The sequence below is a fragment of the Acipenser ruthenus genome, chromosome 28 (genome assembly GCF_902713425.1).
Source record: "Acipenser ruthenus chromosome 28, fAciRut3.2 maternal haplotype, whole genome shotgun sequence".
Lineage (NCBI taxonomy): Eukaryota > Metazoa > Chordata > Actinopteri > Acipenseriformes > Acipenseridae > Acipenser > Acipenser ruthenus.
Window position 1 is genome coordinate 5,156,560 of NC_081216.1, and position 22,517 is coordinate 5,179,076.

Genomic DNA, 22,517 nt, shown 5'->3' on the forward strand with positions numbered 1-22,517 from the left:
TCAGCAAAGCCCTTATCAAAGTCTCCCATGACACATTTGAGAAGACATTTTGCTGTTTGCCATGTACAGTAATATTTGGTACTGAAAGGTGCTGAGCTGCTTACAATTCACCATTTAAATCGAGTTTCAGGATTCTAAAGTCCTGTAAGATTTAGAGGGCATCTACAGAGAGATAATGACAACAGAAAGTAGCATGCTTTTTTCAGGATGTAGTTCCAGGCAAACAGAATACACAGAATTTTGACTGCCATTCAGATATTTTATTCCTGCTGTGAAAAAATCGTGATCGCTTACAGATATGTATGTTAACAAATTACACTGCAAGAAATATGATTTCTAATGTGTGATTTACACACACATTTACTGTTTTAGGTATTAAGTTAATATTAAAGAGTAAGTAGCGGGGTTCCGAAAAATATAGCGTTATACATCTCCACGTGTTGCTACAACTGTTTAAATAATGTACCTGTAAATGTTCTTTTCATTGTCAACATCCTGAAAACTTTTTACACTTAAAACTTTAAAATCTATTTCAAAGCTCTTTTCAAGATGGCTGCTCGAGTGCACTGGGGTTTGAGATCTGTCCTCTCATAACAATAAGTGCTCTGGCTTTTCTGTTCCATACCACATCATGGATCATTATTGCTGTGTTACCTATTTGACAATGTGGGCAATAATCTTACACTATCAGTGCACTAGAGCAGCCATTTTGAAAAGAGATTTGAAACATACTTTAAAGTTATAAGTACAAAGTTGTCAGGATTTTAATAATGAAAAGAAAAATTACTGGTACGTTATTTAAACAGTTGTAGCAGCACGTGGGGACGTGTTACGCTATATTTTTCAGAACCCTGCTACAGTAGATTTCTGGAAAAAAATTCTCAGCAAAAATGCCAGATAGAGGCAGTGTGTTCTTTAAAGAAACCAGACATTTTCTTGCAGGTTGCAGACTGCTGAGCAACATATTTATGACAAGACCTCTTGTCAATAACACAGTGAGAAAAGGTTAAAAAAATGGCAAAATGCGAGGATGTTAAATGTATATCTTCAAATAGATTTAATATAAAGCTTTAAACTCTAATAACCCAACCATAACCTGCATGGTTTTAAGCAGTGGGAAGGACAAGAGAGTATTGAAATTGCACCAAATTATCACATCTATACAGTGCTATTTATTTTGAGACTTTCCTCTTACAGCAACCCGCTATCCAAATGGGACCTGGTGCTCTTCCTCTGAGTTTGAGTGCAATAATCACGTGTGTATTTATCCAAACTGGGTATGCGATGGCTACGATGACTGCAGGGATGGATCAGATGAAGAGGCCAAAACGTGCTGTGAGTACTTTTGCAAACTACAAAATATATTTTCAGTACAATGTATATATGAAAATGTAGCATAGACAGAGGATACAGTGTGAACGTTCATGAAGTACTGTAGCTGTTCCACGAATGATGGTGACCAATGTCCTTGGCCAATGAGGACAATAATCAAAGCATCCCATGAATGTTCTTGGAGTGTTCTGTTTAAGTTCAATGCATGGAAAATAAAACATTTTATACCTAAAATTAATCAGCTGAATTCTAAGAATTACTTTCTAGATTGTGCTCTGCATCTGCTCAGCCACACACCATAATTTGGAACACATATCAACAGCATAATAAATAATGGCAATTAAATGTTTAATCACAATTTGACTAGCAATTTTCCAGGTGTATGACAAACGGACACTTCCATATACCTCCAGAAATTGGCATGCTTAATAATCTATATGGGAAAAAAAGCAAAGTGTGATACGTAGATACTTACATAAGACCGCCTCCACTATATCTCCCTTCGCAGGGGATTTCATCACCAACTGGGGATAATAAGAAGATGGGGAAGCCTGCTTCAAACCCAGCACCATTTTCCATATGGGCAACATTTGACTGCCTCTGCTTTGTTTTCCATACACAAGACAACATCTACTTTACAGTATTATGACCAAATAAGATGTACTGGATTGTAATATTATTTATGTATTTTTGTATTTGCAGTAACCATTCCGTGCGAGTTACCTGAAAGATTCCGCTGTAACAATAACTACTGTATCTACTCTGGTCTGCTGTGCAATAAGGTAGATGACTGTGGAGACAACAGTGACGAAGCAGAAGATCTTTGTAAGTTCATTTACTATAGTTCAATTTAGAGAGCGCACACAACCCATTCATATAAGAAAGGGCTGTATTTAAATGACGACCATCTTAACACACAGAGCCTCCTTTATATCTATGTTTGGTACCCTAATATTTCATTAAAGTGCTTCAAATTTAATTTGATTTGGTTTTACTGTCAACTTTAAGATGTTTGCTATTATTGTGAGTGGTTCTTATTATAATTACTCGAATATTGTGTTTGTTTTTTTTAATTGAGAAGTCTGTTTTAAGGTGCCTTCCCCTGAGTTCGGGAGCTGCTCTAATTGTAGTTGCCTGCCATAGATATAATGTCATCTTGGCTAGATCAGTCAAAGTGTCTTTATAGAGGTAAGAGCAAGCACCTTCTTTGGTTTCCTGGCAATACACTTCTGTGTACTAAATGGCATTGGCATTTACTAATATAAAGACACTTTGGCTGATCTAGCCTACATTATGTCTATGGCATACAACAGAACCGAAGAGTAGCTTCTCAACTGCTTTTCAAATCACCTTAACACTTACTGTACAGAAAATAAAATAAAACATAATAACCACACAGAATGATTGTAAATATCAGGTACAGGAACAGTGAAAAAGGAAGCTGCTTGCTTTGTATAACTGCTTTAATTAAGTAATATACAGTTTGTCCAAAATGTATTCACTGCTACATATTTCAATATTGTGTGTGATATTGACAACTTTCAGGTGCATTCATATGTTCATTTGTAACAAAACCCTTCTAATTAAATCTTAAACAGTGTATGATTTGTATACTAAGGGCTAAATCCTCAAAATGAAAGACTATCTGAATATTTAAATACTCCAGTTTTACAAAAAAAAGTGTAATAAAATCAAGACATTTGTACTCCATCCACAGTTGTGTGTGCATAAAGCAAGTCTTCATAGCATACTGAAATATTCTTGCTCTATTTAGCACTTTGACATGAATGAAAAAGCACTATATAAATGTCAATGTAATGTAAAAGTTAATGAGTGATGTGCGTTGAAGCAGATCTCAGAGCTGGAAATATCTTTCTGTGTCTTTGCAAGATGTGGGAAAATAAATAGGTTTTCCTAATGAATTGCTTGCATAGTGATAGGTATGATAAAAGCTATGATATTGGCAATGCTTTAAACTTTCATGTATCGCTTCTTTTCTTTTAGGCCGAGAATCTACCCCTGCACCCTGTACAACCCATGAGTTGAAATGTGCCAACGGACACTGTGTGCCCCTGATCAACGTGTGTGATCATTACGACCACTGTGGAGACAGATCTGACGAGACGGGGTGCAGTAAGTGCTCAATGATAATATAGACTCTCAAAATATGTTGTTCAGGAGATCAATACAAATACCACAATATGTAATAGAACATGGTTTTATTGAACATAATGGGCAGTGGAAGACACAGACATGACAACAGTATATTTATATAATATTTGGCCTCTTGACCCTGGGCTTCGTGAGACGATCACTATAGATATTAGACCCCTACATATATGCCTAGCTGCTGCCATAGAGGCATAGAACGGGTAAGTGGAGAGATGTTGATGCTGCACAAGCGCTGTTGGCCGATTGGAATACGTGGAATTTAAACCCTGAGGAAAGTTAGATAGCGTTGGGTCTGTCTCTCCTCCCAAACTATGCCTAACAAGCATCATTTGGGAACCCCTTTTTGCAAAGCGATTTTGGATAAGGATCCCCAAAGTAAGGCAAACCATACAAAGAAACTGTTGATGACATACAGTATGTCAACAAAATGTACAGAGTAGTATAGAATAAGAAATGGAAATTAATAAGTGAATGAAAATTGTATAAGTGGTATTTAAGATGTTGTTAGGTAAGCAAAACAGGTGTTGGTATTATGGCAAATTATATTTAAATTACTGATTTACAGTATGTGGAATATTTAAACATGTAAATGTGATACAGAAAGATGGATTATATTACATTATACATTAGAGAGTTAACAAGAACATTAACTACATTACAGTCATTCACAATTCATTCTATATTACATTTATATTACTCGCACTTTGGTCTTCTGTTTTAGTTGAATGGTGGTGTACTAAATTATATTCATTTTGTTAGCTTAATACTAAAGCATGCCTGCGTAATCACCTCCTAAGAATTGGGAGGACCAATATAGTGTTTATGTCATTTTCGTTTTCTATTCAGACTTTGGCCAAGACAGGACCTGCAAAGAGAATGTGTGTGAACACAACTGCACCGATCTGAATGGTACAGGCTTCATTTGCTCATGTAGACCCGGCTACACTGTAGACCAGGAGAACACATACAGCTGCAAAGGTATATTTTTCATAATTTATTGTTCTTAATTTTAAATAAAAAAGACCTGATTTTGAGGCACAACACCAACAGCACATTCTCTGAGAGGTTTAGCAAGGAGGAAGTAGCTACATTTTTGTTACTACATTAGGGGTTGCATTGTTATTTGATGTCAGAAAATACTAAAATGAGTGATGAGACTTTATACGTCCTACTTTAATTGCTTTTTATGTTACAAAGAAGCCCTTAAAATAACAATGAACGGTTTGTTTCTATGTTTGTTTACACATCAACTAAAATATATATTGTGTGCAGATCTAAACAGTTTGTATTAAAGTCATTTTTATTCCTGTCCTCTCCAGATATAAATGAGTGTGAGATATATGGAACCTGTCCTCAGGACTGTAAGAATCTCAAAGGCAGTTACCAGTGCCTCTGCGCAGAGGGATACAGGAAGGTGGGAAATGGCAACGAGTGCAAAGCTGACGGTAATGTGTGGTTCTCATTTATCAGTGTTTCTGAATTACATTTCATTGATAACCCAAGTTCTATACCAGAGCCATTACCCAGATCACTGGTAGCACTACTGTATGTAGTGGTTCCAGTGGTTAAAGAAAAGGGCTTGTAACCAGGAGGTCCCCGGCTCAAATCCCACCTCAGCCACTGACTCATTGTGTAACCCTGAGCAAGTCACTTAACCTCCTGGTGCTCCGTCTTTCGGGTGAGACGTAGTTGTAAGTGACTTTGCAGCTGATGCATAGTTCACACACCCTAGTCTCTGTAAGTCGCTTTGGATAAAGGCGTCTGCTAAAAAAAAAAAAAAAAATGTATTTTACTCTTAATTTTATATGTGTAACAGGGCAGAGGCTGGGAGCAAACCGGCAACTCTGTACACTGCAAGCGAGCATCTTAATGAACAGAGGACAGAATCTGTAACAAATACATTAACAAAACACATCTTATTGTTTCAGGCTGAGCAGTCACCTTCACTGAAACACCTCCAAACTCCTTCTTTCAAACAAAGGATTTGGCTTCCTTTGTACAGCATGTGCCTGGGGCTTGATTGACCATTAATTATTCCGTCAAGGCCCTAGCTACATTCCCCAGGTGGATTCTAGCAGGGATAGAATTAACCCCATCCCTGCCAAACTTAAATTCAAAATAATGCATCTTTATTTACAATATCTACACAGACTATTTACATGCAGGGCTTCTGCCCTGCCACAGTAAGGTTAAGATATTTATATATTTTTAGAGATGTTGCAGCTTTCTTTATTTTCAAGTTTGTGCGTAAAGTTGGAATAAAGGACTTTATTAGTTCTCAACAATGGAAAATGACACTGTTACTGGCCATTTAATACATCTGGGAGTGTCCTTTTTCAAAAATTATTCAGAGGTACAAACCTGTTAATCAGATAATTAAACTAGTTATGGCCAAGTAGCATCTAGCCTTGAGTGTACGATTATCTATTCAGGGATTCCAGGATGCTTAATGGACAAGAGGCCCCAAATACAGCCTGATTAAATTTTTGAAGAATACCACACAGACTGCACATCATGTGGGTAATTTCTGTACTTGTTGGTGTTTGTCTCCTCCAGGGGCCCCTCCTTTACTGCTGTTGCCAGAGAATGTGAGGATCAGGAGATTTAATCTGCAGGCCAATGAGTACCAGGATTACATTGACGAGCACGAGCACATTGCAGCAGTGGACTATGACTGGGACCACAATAACACAGGATACAGTAAGTGTAACAGGGTGGAGGCTGGACAGAACCAGCAACCACACACTCGTAAGTGAGTATCTTAACCACCCAGCAGCCCATTTATTTTTGTAACAACAGTGCAACATCACTTTTTAGAAATTATTTTTTGTGCTATAGATTTCAAAGCAGACACCCTTCAAACTTTCATCAATGCTAACGTCTTTATCTAGTACATATACATCAGAAAACTTGCATCGCAAATTTCCAATCAAGTCATACAGGGTGATTGATGTGGTAAACTTACTTCCTATCTTCCACTGTTTTGGGTACTGGTTTGTATTGCTGTTATATGCATTATTATCTGTGAAGTGTACTTCATCAACAGAATTAATCAGTTCCTTACTGTAACATCAACAAATAAATAAATATTGTACCCTCATCCCATTCTCTGCAGCTAGCTGGCATCCATTTTTTATTCACAGCTGTGCTATGTATGAATGGGCCCTCTGTCAAGTACATTTCTTAGGGACTGCTGCCATCTGCCAGCGAAAAACAAAACTGCAGACTTTTATACAACATAGTCTTCTTATTTATTTACTGGAGCAAGTCAAAAAGACGTGTTAAACTTTGAAGATGCACATATAACCCTCTGCACGCTATTCCCAAGGGAGTGACAAATTTGCATGTATAGACGTTATCCTTCGGGTACCCTCTCCTGCAATAAACCACAACTCAACTCCCGCTGTTTATTTGAACAATGTCGCACAACTCTCTCAATGTATGCTAAAGATCTTGCTAAGAAGATGCAACAAATATTTAAATTTAGTATATCGCGGTTGTTTTCATTAACATATTTTCTCTTAGTACATATGACAAAATGTATACTTTGTGAATTATCACAAAGTATACAGTATGTTTGTGCTGCGACTGGCCCATCTTAGTACATCTACCCCTATGTGTTTAATGTTTTTATTTTTTGTACAACTTGATTCCTTTATGTTTGCCCCAGGTATGGTATACTTCACTGTGGAGGGGGAAGGGTCAAATTTCGGTTCTATAAAAAGGGCTTACTTGACCAATGTGGATGATGACAGTGACAACAGTGCTTTATCAGTAGACCTGAATCTCAACTACATTGTGAAGCCAGGTGGCATTGCTGTTGACTGGGTAGGAAGGTAAGTCATTGCATTGAAATCAAAAACTGTCAGAATGATATGGAATTATTGGTCATGTTAAAGAGAACAGCAAGTAGCAATACACTGGTGGTCACTCAAGGGTGCTGGTGCTTTCTAATAAAAAAATACTTTGGCTGATCCAGCCTACATTACATATGGTTATGGTAGGCCGCTAGAACTAAAACTGCTACTTAAAAGCATCTCCTGTACTCATAATCAAAGCACCTTATCACTGACTTATCAAAGAAAAAAATACAATAGGAACCGTCAAGAATGACTGCACATATCATAAAAAACGTAACAGAACAGTGAACAAAATGCTAAAGCTAAACTAAAACAAACAAAAATATCAAGATTATTTCTGTTCAATTCAAGTTCTGTATGGAATGTGGCACCCTCACATATAGATATTTATTAGAACGTTAATGGCAAAAAATCCCTTAATTCTCCTTGGCAGACACATATATTGGACAGATGCACGTGTCAAGAGGATTGAGGTAGCATTGCTGGATGGGAGGTACAGGAAGAGACTCATTGCCACTGTATTGGATGAGCCAGCTGCCATTGTTGTCAACCCAAAGCTTGGGTGAGTCGCTGATGTTCCATTAATATTATTATTATTAGGAGTATTACAGTCAACTTAATTTAATGGGACCAGCAAGATATGCAAAATAGCCAGACTGTTATACATTGATACTGGTCTAAAACTGCTACTTATTTCAATTTCAATTTTGCCGGCACTATCCTTATAGTACCACATTACAGAAAACTATGCTAATAATTTGATAACAATATATTTAATAAAAAAAAAAAAAAAATTGATCCTTTTGAATTGAGGCAACAGAGTAAACTTTCCTCCTTTTTGTTTGCCAGACTGATGTATTGGACAGACTTGGGAAGCTATCCTAAGATTGAGAGTGCTTGGATGGATGGGCAGCATAGGAAGGTGCTGGTGGACACTTTTCTGGGATGGCCAACAGGACTTTCCATCGACTATTCTAATAATGACCGCGTCTACTGGTCTGACTCCAAGGACAACTTCATAGAGTCAATGCTTCCAAATGGAGAGGACAGACACTTGGCTCTGCATAGAGGTACCTCCAGACAGAGTCCTGCATGGGTCCAATTTTTACAACCCGCTTCCGACCCAGACCCGCTACTACAGGACCCGACCTGAACCTGCTGCAACACTGTCTTCTTACCTGCGACCCGTCCCGACCAGCTTTAATAAGACCTGCAACCCAAACCGAACCCTCAAGTGTTTGTCCTTTACCTACTGCCTGCATCGACTGACTCTCACGCTCTTACATGTCTACCATTCTCCACAGATAGTGGTTATAATAGGCTATACAGCATGGTAGCTTTCTCTAGTGGTCTGGATATATTTTAACATTGTAACATATTAACTATCTCTACTTACTTTAGTATAAAATACCTGTCTTTTCCTTTCATGCCATCAGTTGAAAGGGAGCTACACCTGTGTTTTCGCAGAGATGTAACAGTTTTGTGGCTGTCGTACACAAAAACATAATGACAGGTTTTACAAGTAATGAATCCAGTCACATGTTCATTATTTTAATTCGCTATGATTCCAAAAGAATTCCACACTTCTGATTTACTGATCTAACTATTATCCACTACATGTTATAAACCCCATGCTATCTTTTGTTTCACCTCGTCCACATGCATTTTTAATATCACCAAGCAGACGTGATAAAAGGATCTTGCGACGTATCAAGCAAGCGGCAATACAGAGAACACTACTTAGTCAGATGACTTATCTCTAATCGCCTCCTGCTTTAATACAGGAAATAATGGTACATTTACCTTCTAATATGTTATTTGGGAAAGGGTTACAGATGAGTACGCTGAAAGGACAGAAAGCATTTTGGGCGATTCAAATTCAGACCTGAGCCTGACCCAAAATTTAAATTTTTTGACCTGCACCCGAACCGCAAACCGCAAAAAGTTCACATTCCGACCCAGACCCGACCCGCTTTTGTGGGTCACAAGCAGCCACCCGCTGGTACCCGATCCAATGCAGGACTCTACCTCCAGATATAAAGAACATCTAAACATATTTCATGCGTATATTTCCAGGCATGTGTTTTTGTATGCTGTACATTATATTGTTTTGATAAATAATATTAAAATTAGATTTTCCCTTTACTTTGATAACATTTAAAAGTATTCAATATCTACTAGCAGGTTTTACTTCGTATAAGCAGATTTTTTCAAGATTTGCTTTGGAAAACCAAGACTGCTCTTCCTTGTCTCTTTTTACTAATGGTCTTAGCCTAATTCTCATGGAGAGCGAGGCTTGGACCATGGGAGTGAGGTCTTTTGACCAGGAAACTGACATTTACCACAGGAAGTGATGTGTATCATAAATAAGAAGTGTAAACTTTGAGTTGTGCTTGAAAAATTTTAAACACATAAGAACAATGATTTTAAAGGCTTGCACGCCTTTCATCTATAGTTGCAATTCTCTTTCACTTAGACCTTGGAAACCCATTCAGTGTGAATGTCTTTGAGAACCATGTCTACTGGAGCACCAGAGAGAAGGGGGAGGTGTTCAGGCAGGACAAGTTTGGAGCAGGGAAGAAGGTGAAACTCCTCACAGCAGGCCCATGGCTGACCCAAATCAGTATGTATCAGAAGCAAAGATACGTCTCCAGCACTGGTGAGTAACACACAACTGACTGATTTCCATGTCTGATTCCCACCTTGTTCCATGCATCAAAAGGACTACAGTATGTCTATAAGAAGGGAATTGGTCTAAAATAAATTATTTTACCTTTACTGGAGCTTCCATAGAGAATATTTGCAGACATGAGCTTGTCTATGTAATTTATATATTAAACTGTTGAAAATAGCAACAAAGGCCTTTTTGATTATGGGCTTGTAAACACTAGGAAACCCGGATTAAAGGGCCTTCGTAGTTGTCCTTCCTGATCATGGTTCTATTGAAGAACCCCCTACAGTGTTTAAAAGGAACACATTATTTTACCTTTGCTGTATCCCGTAATGTCAACATAGTATCAATTGTTATGACACTTTTCTTCACACGTCATGGTTCATAAATCAGCTGGTGAATACCATTCTCAACTTTTACTTGGAAGCGTTCATCAAGAGAGAGGGGGTATTCTTTAAATTTAAAATGAGTGGCATATTGTGGGAACAGAATCAGCATTGTTGCAGGAGGGAGTCTGATCTGGATACACTAGATTGTTAAATATATCTCCCAGGTGAATTATGAGATATGACAATATGTTAAAACAATCAGGATAATGTTGAAAAATATTTCACTGCGATAAGGACAACATGGGATACAGCACAGGTTTCTTATAAACACTGCAGGGTGTTTTGTAATGCTTTAAAGCATTAATAGTACATCATTATTTGATGTGTCTTTTAACACAGGTCCTCTGTTTATTAGAAACATAAATAGAGTATTTGTTTTAAAGGGCTTTCACTTACGGAAAAGTTCCCTGCTTATGGTTTCTGGAGTCAATTACATCAGCAGTGTATAATATAGTGATTCTAAATTATAAAACAACTCTTTATTTCCCAGTCAAACCTCTCACTAACCAGCCTCTTCCTTCTAAAAATGCATGTGGTCATAGATTTCTTTTTTTATGCATTGTGTCATTCAGTGAGGAACCCATGCAAAGGAACATGCAGCCACATATGTCTTCTGAGGCCTGGCGGATACTCATGTGCCTGTCCTGAGGGTACCAACTTCATCCAAGGGAGCACCACTGAATGTGATGCTGGTAGGTTACCTCCCTATAAAGATGTGTCTATGTGCTAATCCAGGTCTTCTGTCACCAGTATACTTGTACCTTCAGCTCTAAGTAAGCAGAAATTTTAAAGTGTTAGAAAATGTTTTCATCATTCAAAGTTTCTGGTGCTGTTCTCTTGCTTATGTAATTCTGAAGTAAGGTGATTTTACAAATGACCACTGTGTGCAACTGTAATTGCTGTCCCCTCTGGAGTATAATTTTGTATAGAGGTTTTACATTTATTAACTGAGAGTTGTAACAGTTGCAGGGGGGCAGGAATTATGTTTACACACCCCTAGAATTTAGAAGTGGATAAATATATTGTAAGCATGGTAAATAATGATCGGAACTGACAATACAGAATTATCAAAACCATGCATAATGTTATTGTAAATCTCTGACATTGTGTGTTATAGCACACGTGTGTTCATTTTGTAACATGATATTAGGTATCACTTAAACTTAAAGGAAGCTCTCAATTTCTATGTTGTATTCTCATTGTATCTGTTTGCGCTTGCACTTCCTGGGTCATTTCACCTTTAGTTAAGTGTAGTACCAATATATTCAGCTTTAAGATAAAAAAAATACAAGTCACATATAGCACATGTTTCTTTCATAAAGTAACTGGATTTGAGACTTGAAATGGAAGTACACAACCTGTAAGATTTATGGAATTCTTTTGTTAGCTATAAGCACTTTACAGTAAGTGCATTGTCTTTTAAAGTAAGTATAATGACAGGTTTGATTCCAAGTTATTATTTAAAGAATGTCTGTATTTAGAATAATTAAACAGACTAATGTAAAACAACATGATGTTTGTTAACTAACCTGCTTGATTTTTTTTGAGGATGCAACATCGACAATGGATAATTGCAAAGCATACGACATGGTTTATTTAGATTTCCAGAAAGCTTTCGACAAAGTCCTGCATAAAAGATTAATTCTCAAACTGAACACAGTAGGGATTCAAGGAAATGCATGCACATGGATTAGGGAGTGATTAGCATGTAGAAAACAGAAAGTACTGATTAGAGGAGAAATGAAATAGAGCGAGGTAACCAGTGGTGTACCACAGGGATCAGTATTAGGTCCTCTGCTATTCCTAATCTATATTAATGATTTAGATTCTGGTATAGTAAGCAAACTTGTTAAATTTGCAGACAACACAAAAATAGGAGGAGTCGCAAACACTGTTGGCAGAGTGTCCCGCCCCTTTGTTTATTATTTATTTTATATTATGATTTATATGTTTATATTACGGCGAAGCACCGCGTATTTGTTATTGTTTCGTGTTTTGATTATTAAACCTTGTGAGGATGCGTGACTGATCAGCTACTGATTATTTAACTAGCTGACAGTCATGCATCCTTACTAAACTCGTGCAGAGTATGGCCGAGGGGTAATAAGATAATAAGCTTGTTAACCCCTCGGCCAGAATATAAAAGCCTGCAGCTGTCCGCGCTCAAGGAGGAGCGTGTACAGAGGAGCGAGCAAGGAGAGAAATTAAAATAGAAACAACTGCTAAGCGTGCTGGTTTTTACACCAGCACAAGACTTATTTGTTTATTTGTTTGGCCAACGTGCCCTTTTGTATATGTCTTTTGTTCTGTTTAAACTGTTTGTTTTGTTTAATAAAACACTGAGCACCGTTGCTTGAAATGTATTTTTGTTTACGACTGTAAGTCACCCTGGATAAGGGCGTCTGCTAAGAAATAAATAATAATAATAATAATAATAATAATAAGCTACTAACCAAACGAGCCTCCTCTCATTTGTAAACTTTCTTATGTTCTTATGTTCTTATGTTCTTATAAATATGTCATGTAGAGTTTTGCACATCAGTGATAACATCTTGCTTTTTTTCCTAGGTTTCGTACCCCCACCAGTTATGCCTCCTCCCTGTCTGTGTCGAAATGGCGGTACCTGCTACATTGACGATGGACTGGCTAAGTGCAAGTAAGAACCTTGTTTGGATTCTGTAGTTCTACTGGGTTTTATGATCAAGACATACCGGTAGTTTTATGAAAAGAAATTTGGCCTTAAAAAATATACAATGCTCCCCCTTTATAAGGGAGCCCTTTATATTGAACCAGTTGTAAGGGGGCCCATCGTGGCTCCCGTTTGCCCCATAGTGCCATTTCAGTAGCACTTCATCCTCATTATAAGGCTGAACACAAATAGCTTAGTCACGTAACTATGGCTCCCAACTACAGAATTATAATGGAACATTGTATTGTGTATTTCATTTTTGGTAATTGTAAAGCACCTTTTTGAATGGATTTTACCCTGGTTATATTTCATTACTTTAGGTGTGCACCATCTTGGAGTGGCGATGTGTGTCAAACACATTCCAGCTTTAGCAATCAACAGTTAGGTAAGCAGAAAATGAAATTGAAAGTCACTGAAAACAAGTAATTGAGGTTATTTAGAATGCTAAATGTAGTAAGTATAGGAAATGGCCTTCCCTTGCACAGTTCATACAGAGGACAATTAAAACGGAAATAGTGTCTTGCAAACTACCAAATCAACACCCCACAATGTTTGTTCTATTGGCAAGTGATACATTGTGGTCTTGATCTTGTCTTCTCCCTGTTAGCTTTGGGGGTGGGGGGGGGGTTAATGGGAGGTTTGTTGTGCGAGAATAAAAATAATTTCTGATGCCACAAGAATCATTCAGGTACGAAACACGCACCCTCAATATAACTCACACGACTGTACTTGTACAGTAGAACGTGCATGCTAAACAAACAACATAGTAAAGTTTGTAGTATTCTGTTGAACACCCTGGTTAACATAAAATAATTATATTCAAAGGGGTGAGGCATAATATGAGTAATATCTACAATGCAGGAAGTGAACTAGGGCAGGAGTTATGTGACTAGCTTTACCCAGGTCCAAATAAAGTCTGTAATCCTCAAGAAGAAAACTATAAAGAACTTTGAAGAAAGCTGTTTGCTCCTGAAGTGAATTGAGAATGTCCCTTATGGAAGATTTTTAAAAGGGAAACTTTATTTTACCATAGTGCAGCACTTCTGTGAACACTTCGTAGTGTGTGACCTGCTCGATTGCTTTATTTCTCCCTGTAGTTGCCATATCAGTGGGAGCAACGGTAGCAATATTGATTCTAGTGGGATGTGTTCTTTTTGTGGCTGACTCCAGAGCAAGAGGCAGGAAGCTTTCTAGATGTATCACCTTCCCCAGTTTTCCAAGGTGGGTTGGTCAGTTGTGACTGATTCAGATTCAGCTCGGTTATTGTGTATAATGGCTCCTGAACTTAAAGACACATTTATTTGGTCCAGCTTTTCCCTGTCTTGTTATGGAGTTGGCAATCCTTGGTTCTGTGTTCTGATATTCCAATATTGAGTCTAACTGGCTTTTGCTTTGAGCTTGTCTGACTTGTCTTGTCTAACTTTCTAGCACTTATAAAAATGGCCTGAGTGGCAGAGTTGAAAGGTCACGTTGTCACATGGTTTGAATGGATAAGGAAGACTATTCAGAATTTTCCAGATAAACTCAAAGCAAAATCCAGGTAAAGACAGATCACAGATTAAATCATACAATGTACAATGTTATAGTTTACAAATATGTCCAATATTTACATATTGCAATAAATATCTAAAAAAAAAAAGATGGTGTAGACAATTTCGACTTTCCCTTTCAGTACAATTGGCCACCTGATGGCAACATGCTTTGTTAAAATGTTAAAGAAAACTGCAGTTACAGTATTAAGCCAGTGGTGGCACTGTGTGCAATTAGATTATTATTATCATCAGCCATAATATTTCTGGTTTGTTACCCTTACTTTGTCAGTACTACAAATATAAATCCAGTACATCCTAATGTTTTTATTTTATTCAGCAGTTTAATGAAACAGCAATCAGAAAGTGGCAATATCAATAACATCACCTACTCGTCAAGTGAAGAGGCTGCAGTTTGCAATGTCAACCCTAGTTTGGTAGGTATCGCTCGTGATTGCATTGGTGTACTTTATTTTAGCTTTTGAGGATTTAACATTGTTAAAATAACGTGATTTTGGGGGCTCCCGAGTGGCGCATCCAGTAAAGGCGATCCACGTGAGTGCAGGATGCGCTCTATAGCCTGCAAGTCGCGAGTTCGAATCCAGGCTATTCCCTTGCCGATCGAGGACGGGAGCTCCCAATGGGCGGCGCACAATTGGCCGAGTGTCGCCCGGGGGGAGAGAGGGCTAGGTCGGTCAGGGTGTCCTCGGCTCACCGCGCACCAGCGACCCCTGTAGTCTGGCCGGGTGCCTGCGGGCTTGCCTGTAGTTGCCCAAGAGCGGCGTTGTCCTCCGATGCTGTAGCTCTTGAGTGGCTGCATGGTGAGTCTGCAGTGTGAAAAAAAGCGGTCGGCTTGACGGCACACGCTTCGGAGGACAGCGTGTGTTCATCTTCGCCCTCCCGAGTCAGCGCAGGGGTGGGAGCGGTGAGCCGACCGTAATAAATAACTGGCCATTCCAAATTGGGAGAAAATAATAAAAATAATTGGCAACGACTAAATTTTTAAAAAAATAAATAAATAACGTGATTTTGCAGTAACAGTTTAAACTGAGATGCAGAGGTCCCTTAGTGGCTCAACTAGTAAACTGACACCTGAATGGTATGGTGAGTCATTGTGATTCAAATCCTGGCTGCACCTAGTTGCCGATCTTGGCTGGGATCTCATTTGACCTTTGTGCTCAGGCAGAGTTAGTAGGAAAATATTCTGGTTTGCTTCATCGAGCTTCAGCAACCCCACAAATCCAAGGCTGGGCCCTTATATTCAGTTCAGTATTTTAGTTTCAGTGATCCTTTATCGAAGTTTAACACAGTAAAAGCTTAACAAAGTGTAATAAAGCACAGTGAAATCATGTTAAAGCATTGCAAAGCCCAGAGGGGGATGATAAATCATATTTAAAAAACAAACATGGCAAATCATGGTAAAAAGTGCCAATAGCATGGGAAAACTTGAAAAGTATTGTGCACATTTACATTTTTATAAGGGGTCAAAAGAGGCAGTTGGCTGGCAGCAGGGAATCTTCAGTCCTCCTTCAGTGCTCAGATTGGACTAAAAATATAATAAAATTAGGTACATCTACAAACTGTTGTAGTATTAAAATTTGTCATTTGGATATGTTTCACTTTGGGAGTCTTAAGTATTCAGCAATACATGTGGAGATGCTGAAAGTTAAGGGACTATCACTTTCTATTTCTATTTTTTTCTTCTAGGTAAATGGGTTAAATAATACAAATGGTTCAGCAGCTGAAACAGAAGTAGAAATCAAACCTATTAAGGTGAGTTTGTAAACATTTTACAGACAAATCATCTTCAATTATAAAGTGGAGCTCAGGCTATTAGGAATGGTAGAACCCGCTGCATCTGTCATTGGAAAAATAAGAGAATATTGTGATATTGACGATACTTTGTCTTGATTATGTTTTGTACAAAATATTATTGATAATTGTATTTAAAATAGTCAATAACTGTGTTTCTGACTGTTGTATTTAAGTAATTTAGCAGAAGAGGGCACTGTGGAACATTGCCATGCCTCGGGTGTGTTAGAAATGCCAATATACCCACACACCCTGGAGTGCCATATTGCTTTTATAAAATGGCTTTTAGGTCATTTAAAATTAAAAACAACAACAGGGTTAAAGAGAACCATGACGACATCACATAGCCCATTAGAATGAATAAGAGGACGATCCCTGCCATTGTATCATTCTAACTATACAACCGAAACAGGGTATAATAATGCATTAAGTTGTACAGTAGCTTTACCTAAATTAGAGGTAGGAGTTGACCCCATTTTGTATGTCAGCAGACAGAGACCATGTTTTCATCTATCTCTGGGCTTTAAAAAAAGACTACAGTAACTGCACTAAACAAATACACAAACACGTATCAGTCCAAATGGAAAAAGCCTTTTCATTGTTAAAACCTTAACTAGGTGTGCATGCAAATGCCAAATCTCTTGAGCACCTAATTCACCATTTGAGTTAGTGATGTACTGTAATGTGCGTTCTCAAAAAACATGGACGTGATTAATATCACTGCAATCCCTTGCATTGTAAAACCAGCACAATAATTTGCGTGTGTTGATTTTCTGTCACATATGAGTCAGTACTGAATCTGTGAATAAAATAGGAAGAGCTAATGTACTATTATTTCACTGCCACACTAAAGTATTACCTTGCTAGATTGTATTTGTCACTGTTGCAGTAATATAATGTATTGAGGAGGCAGCTTCATAGTTTTAACATATTACATTTAATGTGTAATTAATTCTGTCAATTAATTAGTAAAGTTACAGGTTTAATAAATTCACAGCGTTTTATCGAATCTGTTATGAGATTGCATACTTCTGTACTGTATTTGTTTCAGTAACAATTTCAATGCAAGTTTCTATTTCTTAACAAAATTGAACAGTTTTTGTACTATACTGTAGTTTTAATCGTGTGTTGCTGCATTCATCTTGCTAGATTAACTAGTACTGGTCTATGCTGGTTGAGGAGCTGGTCAAAGAAAAAACAGGTCCATTAAAAATCACTTTACAGCAGTCAACTCTTTGTTGTACAATTTTAATGAATCTAGAGTATTTGCTGTAAACCTTATATGAGATTCTATATACCTGCTGAGTGCTCAGTAAAAGGCTTACATAAGTAATATGAATAAATAAGTGTTCCATCTCGTAACTTCTCTCCATCTCGCTAGCAGTTGTCGGTAGTGAACACTACAGTAGTACACATCAAATAACCACCACACAATTCAGCACAATTGCCCCTGTGCAACTTTAAGAGCCCAGGGGTTGAGTTGGTATGTATACTGAACTGCTCCCTTGTCCCCTAAGAGAAAGGATGGCCACTCTAGTCAGACTTTTATATTCCTAGCATGGGGGAAATTGCATTGTCATTGCTTGGGCTATCCCTGGTCTGAAAAGCTAATCCCGACTTGAACCCAGGCCTTAAGAGATGAAAGTTGTTTTCATGAACAGATGCTGACAGAGCACAAGTTCACAGTTTTAATGTGTGCCATCGCCACGTTGTTGTGTGCTATTAGAGCATCACCTGCACCAGTAAGCAGTCTCAGTGCTGTGAAGTGGTAATTATCTTTCAGGCTGACTCATTCAGCTGCGTCGTTAATGCATGTAAAACATCTAACTAACTGTAAAAGCTTTTCTTATAAACTATTACCGAGAAATAAACGTCCCAAAGGAGGAAGGAGAAGATAAACCCACAAAAATTACTGCTGTAATTTTTCAGTGTCAATTTACTGGTACTGTTAAAGGGTTTTTTTTTTTTTTTTTTTAACACGAATTGCAATAAGAATCCCTCAGATTTATGTAAATATCATAAAAAAGGTATTGTACAAATTAAACTACAAGCCCAATATGCAGGTCAAATGCCACGTTTTGTCTGCACCATGAAACCAGTGTGTTTCAGTATCGAATTGGGACTGAAGATGTTTTTTAATCTGCAGTCTATCATCTGTAGTCCAGTCTGTAACCGGAGGGTTATAGCAGTCAGAAGTCAGATTTTAAAAGTTTGATGGTAAAGTTTGAAACTGCTGTGCCGACTAAGTGCATTAGAATGTTTTTGCCTGAGTTCTTTAATAGTGTTCTTTTATGACAAGCAAAGGTTGCTTATGTCCAGAAGCCCAATGCTGTATGGTGACCTTTGAAGGACAGTCAGTGACTGGAGTCTTATTTCTAGACACCCTCACAAGATACCTAAAGCAGTGGTTTGAGTCCACAAAGCCTGCAGCTTGTCTGAAGCTTTAATAATCTCTGGTCAGGCTAATTGAAATACAGCCTGCTGTAGGGGTGGCTGGAGCTGGTACTAGCTGGTAGGATTCTAGCTGTAGTTTCTAACTGTCATTTCTCCTGTTCTCCTAGGTTGACACTGTAGCTTTTGGAGATGAAATGAAAGAAAGGAGCTTTCAGAATCCAGTGTACTCTGCTGAATCAGAGAGTGCACATGGGAAAACCAGTGCCACAGACACAACTGTTAAGGTAATAATAATAATTATCATCATCATAAATCAGCAGCAACAACATTACTTTGCAAGCTGTTCCGCACACCCATCACTCACTAAGTGCTTACTACAATGCCTCCACTCACTCGAAGTGTGTCCTCTTACCCTGGTCTCTGTGCTGAGTCAGAAATAGTGGCAGGGGCTGGCTTTTGATCTCCCCTCAAGTCTTGCTTAACCCCTCTCTTTTAGTTCAGTTCCCTCAACCTCTGATCAAAACTAATTTTAAACATTTACTATTAATTTGATTATTTTAAATTATAACAGAGACACCCTATACATGTATTAAGTTAATATACTGTACATCACAAAAAGATTCTACTCAGGAACAGCAGTTAAAAATAAGACGTTTTCTTTTTTTTTTTACTTTAGGAATTGAATTGAAAGTAAAAAAAATTAAATAAAAATCTTATTTGTAATTGCTGTTCCTTAGTAGAATCTTTCTTTTTTTGTGATGTACAGTATATTAACTTATTACATCGTGTATAGTGTGTCTCTTTATTATAACAGAAATCATTTCTTAATTTAAAATAATCAAATGAATAATACATGTTTAAAATTACTTTTGATCAGAGGTTGAGGGAACTGAACTAAAAGAGAGGGGTTAAGCGAGACTTGAGGGGCGATCAAAAGCCAACCCCTGCCACTATTTTGGACTCAGCACAGAGACCAGGACACACCTGGAGTGAGTGGAGACATTGTACACAAGATATTCAACTACACTATTTTATTTATGGCACATTGCACAACATGTACTTAAGTGCCACAGCCAGGTAGTCAGCAACAACAGTGCAATACCATGATATTGACTGCTTGACTCGATGACCCATAGTATTTCTGAAATAGTCTCACAGTATTAATTGGTTGCCTTAGTATTAATAATTAATAATTATTGACCAAATGCAGATTTTCTTAAGCCAGTGGAAGAGTAGTATCTTATTATTAGATACACTTATATTCCTTATTTGTGGAGATGACACTCCTACAAAATAATGATATTAGTCTATTAAGGCTGAACACATTTCTGGGTATTGTTCTCTATTTGATTGGATTTATTTTTTTACAGAAGCAAAGAGGATTATTTAAGGAATATTCTCCAGATGACACTTTTGATAATCCAGTTTATCAGGTGAGAAGAAAAAAAAACTGTTCAATAATGTTAGCCCCCAGTCTTACAAATTGATAATACAATAGATGTGTTCAGAACTGGCCTCTGGGCTCTTAGAAGAAAGAACTAAACAACTAATGGTTTGTGTCCCAGTTCAATGTTTATAGACAGTAACACAGTGCATCTAATATTTAAAAAAAAATGTAGTTTATCGATTTAATCAGACAACTTTAAAAGTTTAATCTGAGAAGCAATTAGAGTATTTGTACCCCAGAACATTTAGTAAAATACAATTAATGGTAAGTTCACCACAGTATAGTGTAATAAAGCACAGTAACAGCATGGTAAAGCCCAGAGAGGTATGTTAAAGAATATTTAAAAACATGGCAAACTTAAAAATGCATATTATAACCCAGATGAAACTGTAGTTACTGTGCAAATTTACTGTGGTGATATTATCCTACAAGGACACTTGACCATTAAAGTGAATAGTTATGTAAAAGGGGTACTTGTGTGTATCCACCATTAAACTGCCATTGCAATTTTGTGCTGTACTATTCCATGAAGGCATAACAATACAGCTATGTAAAAACTTACTGAAGATGTTTAATGACATGTTAGTGTATTTTTATTCTTAGATTTGAATAACGTGTGCAATTATGGTAATGAATTAAAACAAAAAAAAACTGTGCTAATATTTCAAGCTAATATCTTGCAGAATTTCTAAATCTTTTTTTTATGCTTTTTATTGCAGGAAAAACCAGATGACAAAAACCCTGGTGAATCCAACATCTAGTGCATTGAAATATAACACTTTGTGACAGTACAAACTATGCATTACCAACCTATTATGTTGAAAATAGTTCCCTGATGACAAACTCATTATACAAAAAAATAATACACTCATAGCCAAAGCTTTGTGAGGTAAAATGATGTTTAAAACTTGTGTACTATAATCTTTTGTTGTTGTTGATGTCTCTGTATATGGATAATCTATTCAAACAGATAATACAGTAATAATACTAATAATGAGATTCTTTCAACAAATGTTCAGTTTAAGCAAATGAAATGCAAGTATAACTTGAAAATATTGAATTATACTGGTGTGTTAATGTAAGAGTTCCTACATATACCATTGAAAAGAATTGAATCCCCAGCAAAGACATTTAAAAATCTGATTCGGGGCTTGATACTGGCTGAATTTATACAATAAATTATATAAAATAAGTTTGTTTGGTCACAGTTCAAGTGTCCACACAGATTGCCTTGGTGGGTGACGTCAGACCAGGGAGAAGACAGACACAGACAGCACTGATGTATGAATGGATGCACTGGTGCACAGATTTATTGAAAAATAAAAGGTTTAAACAAAACAGAAATAAACACTGAACTCAAAACAAAATGTCACGGTGGCCAGCACAAAACAGACAGATACAAAAAACAAGTATGGTGCTGGTGTAAACCAGCTCGGGTAGCAACTGCTTTCTAATAATATAGACTGTCTTACGACTCACGTCTCTCGTGCCACCTCTGAACACACTCCCTATGCAGCCAAAGCTGCTGGTTTTTATATTGTGGCAGAGGGATGAACTGGCTATTAATTACCTAGTTTATCGCTCTGCCACATTCAGCACGGGGTTTGTCATATGTGTGGTCAACAGTCAGTTTGTCAATAATCACTTGCTGTTGACCACGCATTCTCACGATTTTATCTGGATAGGGCATTTTAACCCCATCCAGGCTGTAAACAATAATAACAAAACATCGTGTTTTTACATACAAAATAGTACATTTATATAATAATAATACAACAAATACAGATATAAAATAGAACAAAACATGAAATACGCACAGGGGCGGGGAGTACCCCATCACATCTCTCCCCCACTGTGTGCAGCACACATGGCCTCAAAGGCCACCTCCTCCCTTAAAAGCCCCAAAGTCTTGACAGGGTCCTTGGCTAGGGACGGAGGCATCACTGGGCACATGGGCGGCAATGTTGTCACTGTCAATGCCTCCTGTGGGACTGATGGCAGCAGAAAGGCTACCAGTGGCAATGCTGGCATCAGAAAGGCTGACAGCGGTGTAGGATACTCCACCAGAGGCCACAGCAAATCCCCGGGGTTCAGCAGCAAACGATCCCCAGGTGGTAACATGCAGGCATCCCTGGGTGGTGACGTGCAGGCATCCCCGGACGATGGCTCTGGCAGCGGTAAGCCTGCCCTCAGCGCAGAACAGTCCGGCAGTAGCAGCGGTC

General features: G+C 37.8%; 1 protein-coding gene across 1 annotated transcript in view; it reads left to right on the top strand.

Moving 5' to 3' along the window:
• The window catches only part of lrp2b (low density lipoprotein receptor-related protein 2b), a 96,375-nt gene extending 74,924 nt beyond the window's left edge, over nucleotides 1-21,451 (top strand). The window contains exons 56-74 of the mRNA XM_034057061.3: nucleotides 1,198-1,335; nucleotides 2,035-2,157; nucleotides 3,337-3,465; nucleotides 4,351-4,482; nucleotides 4,824-4,949; nucleotides 6,061-6,204; nucleotides 7,175-7,340; nucleotides 7,798-7,926; nucleotides 8,214-8,434; nucleotides 9,841-10,023; nucleotides 10,997-11,116; nucleotides 12,993-13,080; nucleotides 13,434-13,498; nucleotides 14,211-14,334; nucleotides 14,983-15,079; nucleotides 16,350-16,415; nucleotides 19,016-19,132; nucleotides 20,219-20,281; nucleotides 21,015-21,451. Of these exons, the coding sequence (XP_033912952.3) occupies nucleotides 1,198-1,335; nucleotides 2,035-2,157; nucleotides 3,337-3,465; nucleotides 4,351-4,482; nucleotides 4,824-4,949; nucleotides 6,061-6,204; nucleotides 7,175-7,340; nucleotides 7,798-7,926; nucleotides 8,214-8,434; nucleotides 9,841-10,023; nucleotides 10,997-11,116; nucleotides 12,993-13,080; nucleotides 13,434-13,498; nucleotides 14,211-14,334; nucleotides 14,983-15,079; nucleotides 16,350-16,415; nucleotides 19,016-19,132; nucleotides 20,219-20,281; nucleotides 21,015-21,056 (2,273 nt within the window). The 3' untranslated portion in view covers nucleotides 21,057-21,451. The remainder of the gene's footprint in view (nucleotides 1-1,197; nucleotides 1,336-2,034; nucleotides 2,158-3,336; nucleotides 3,466-4,350; nucleotides 4,483-4,823; nucleotides 4,950-6,060; nucleotides 6,205-7,174; nucleotides 7,341-7,797; nucleotides 7,927-8,213; nucleotides 8,435-9,840; nucleotides 10,024-10,996; nucleotides 11,117-12,992; nucleotides 13,081-13,433; nucleotides 13,499-14,210; nucleotides 14,335-14,982; nucleotides 15,080-16,349; nucleotides 16,416-19,015; nucleotides 19,133-20,218; nucleotides 20,282-21,014) is intronic.
• Nucleotides 21,452-22,517: the final 1,066 nt, after the last annotated feature.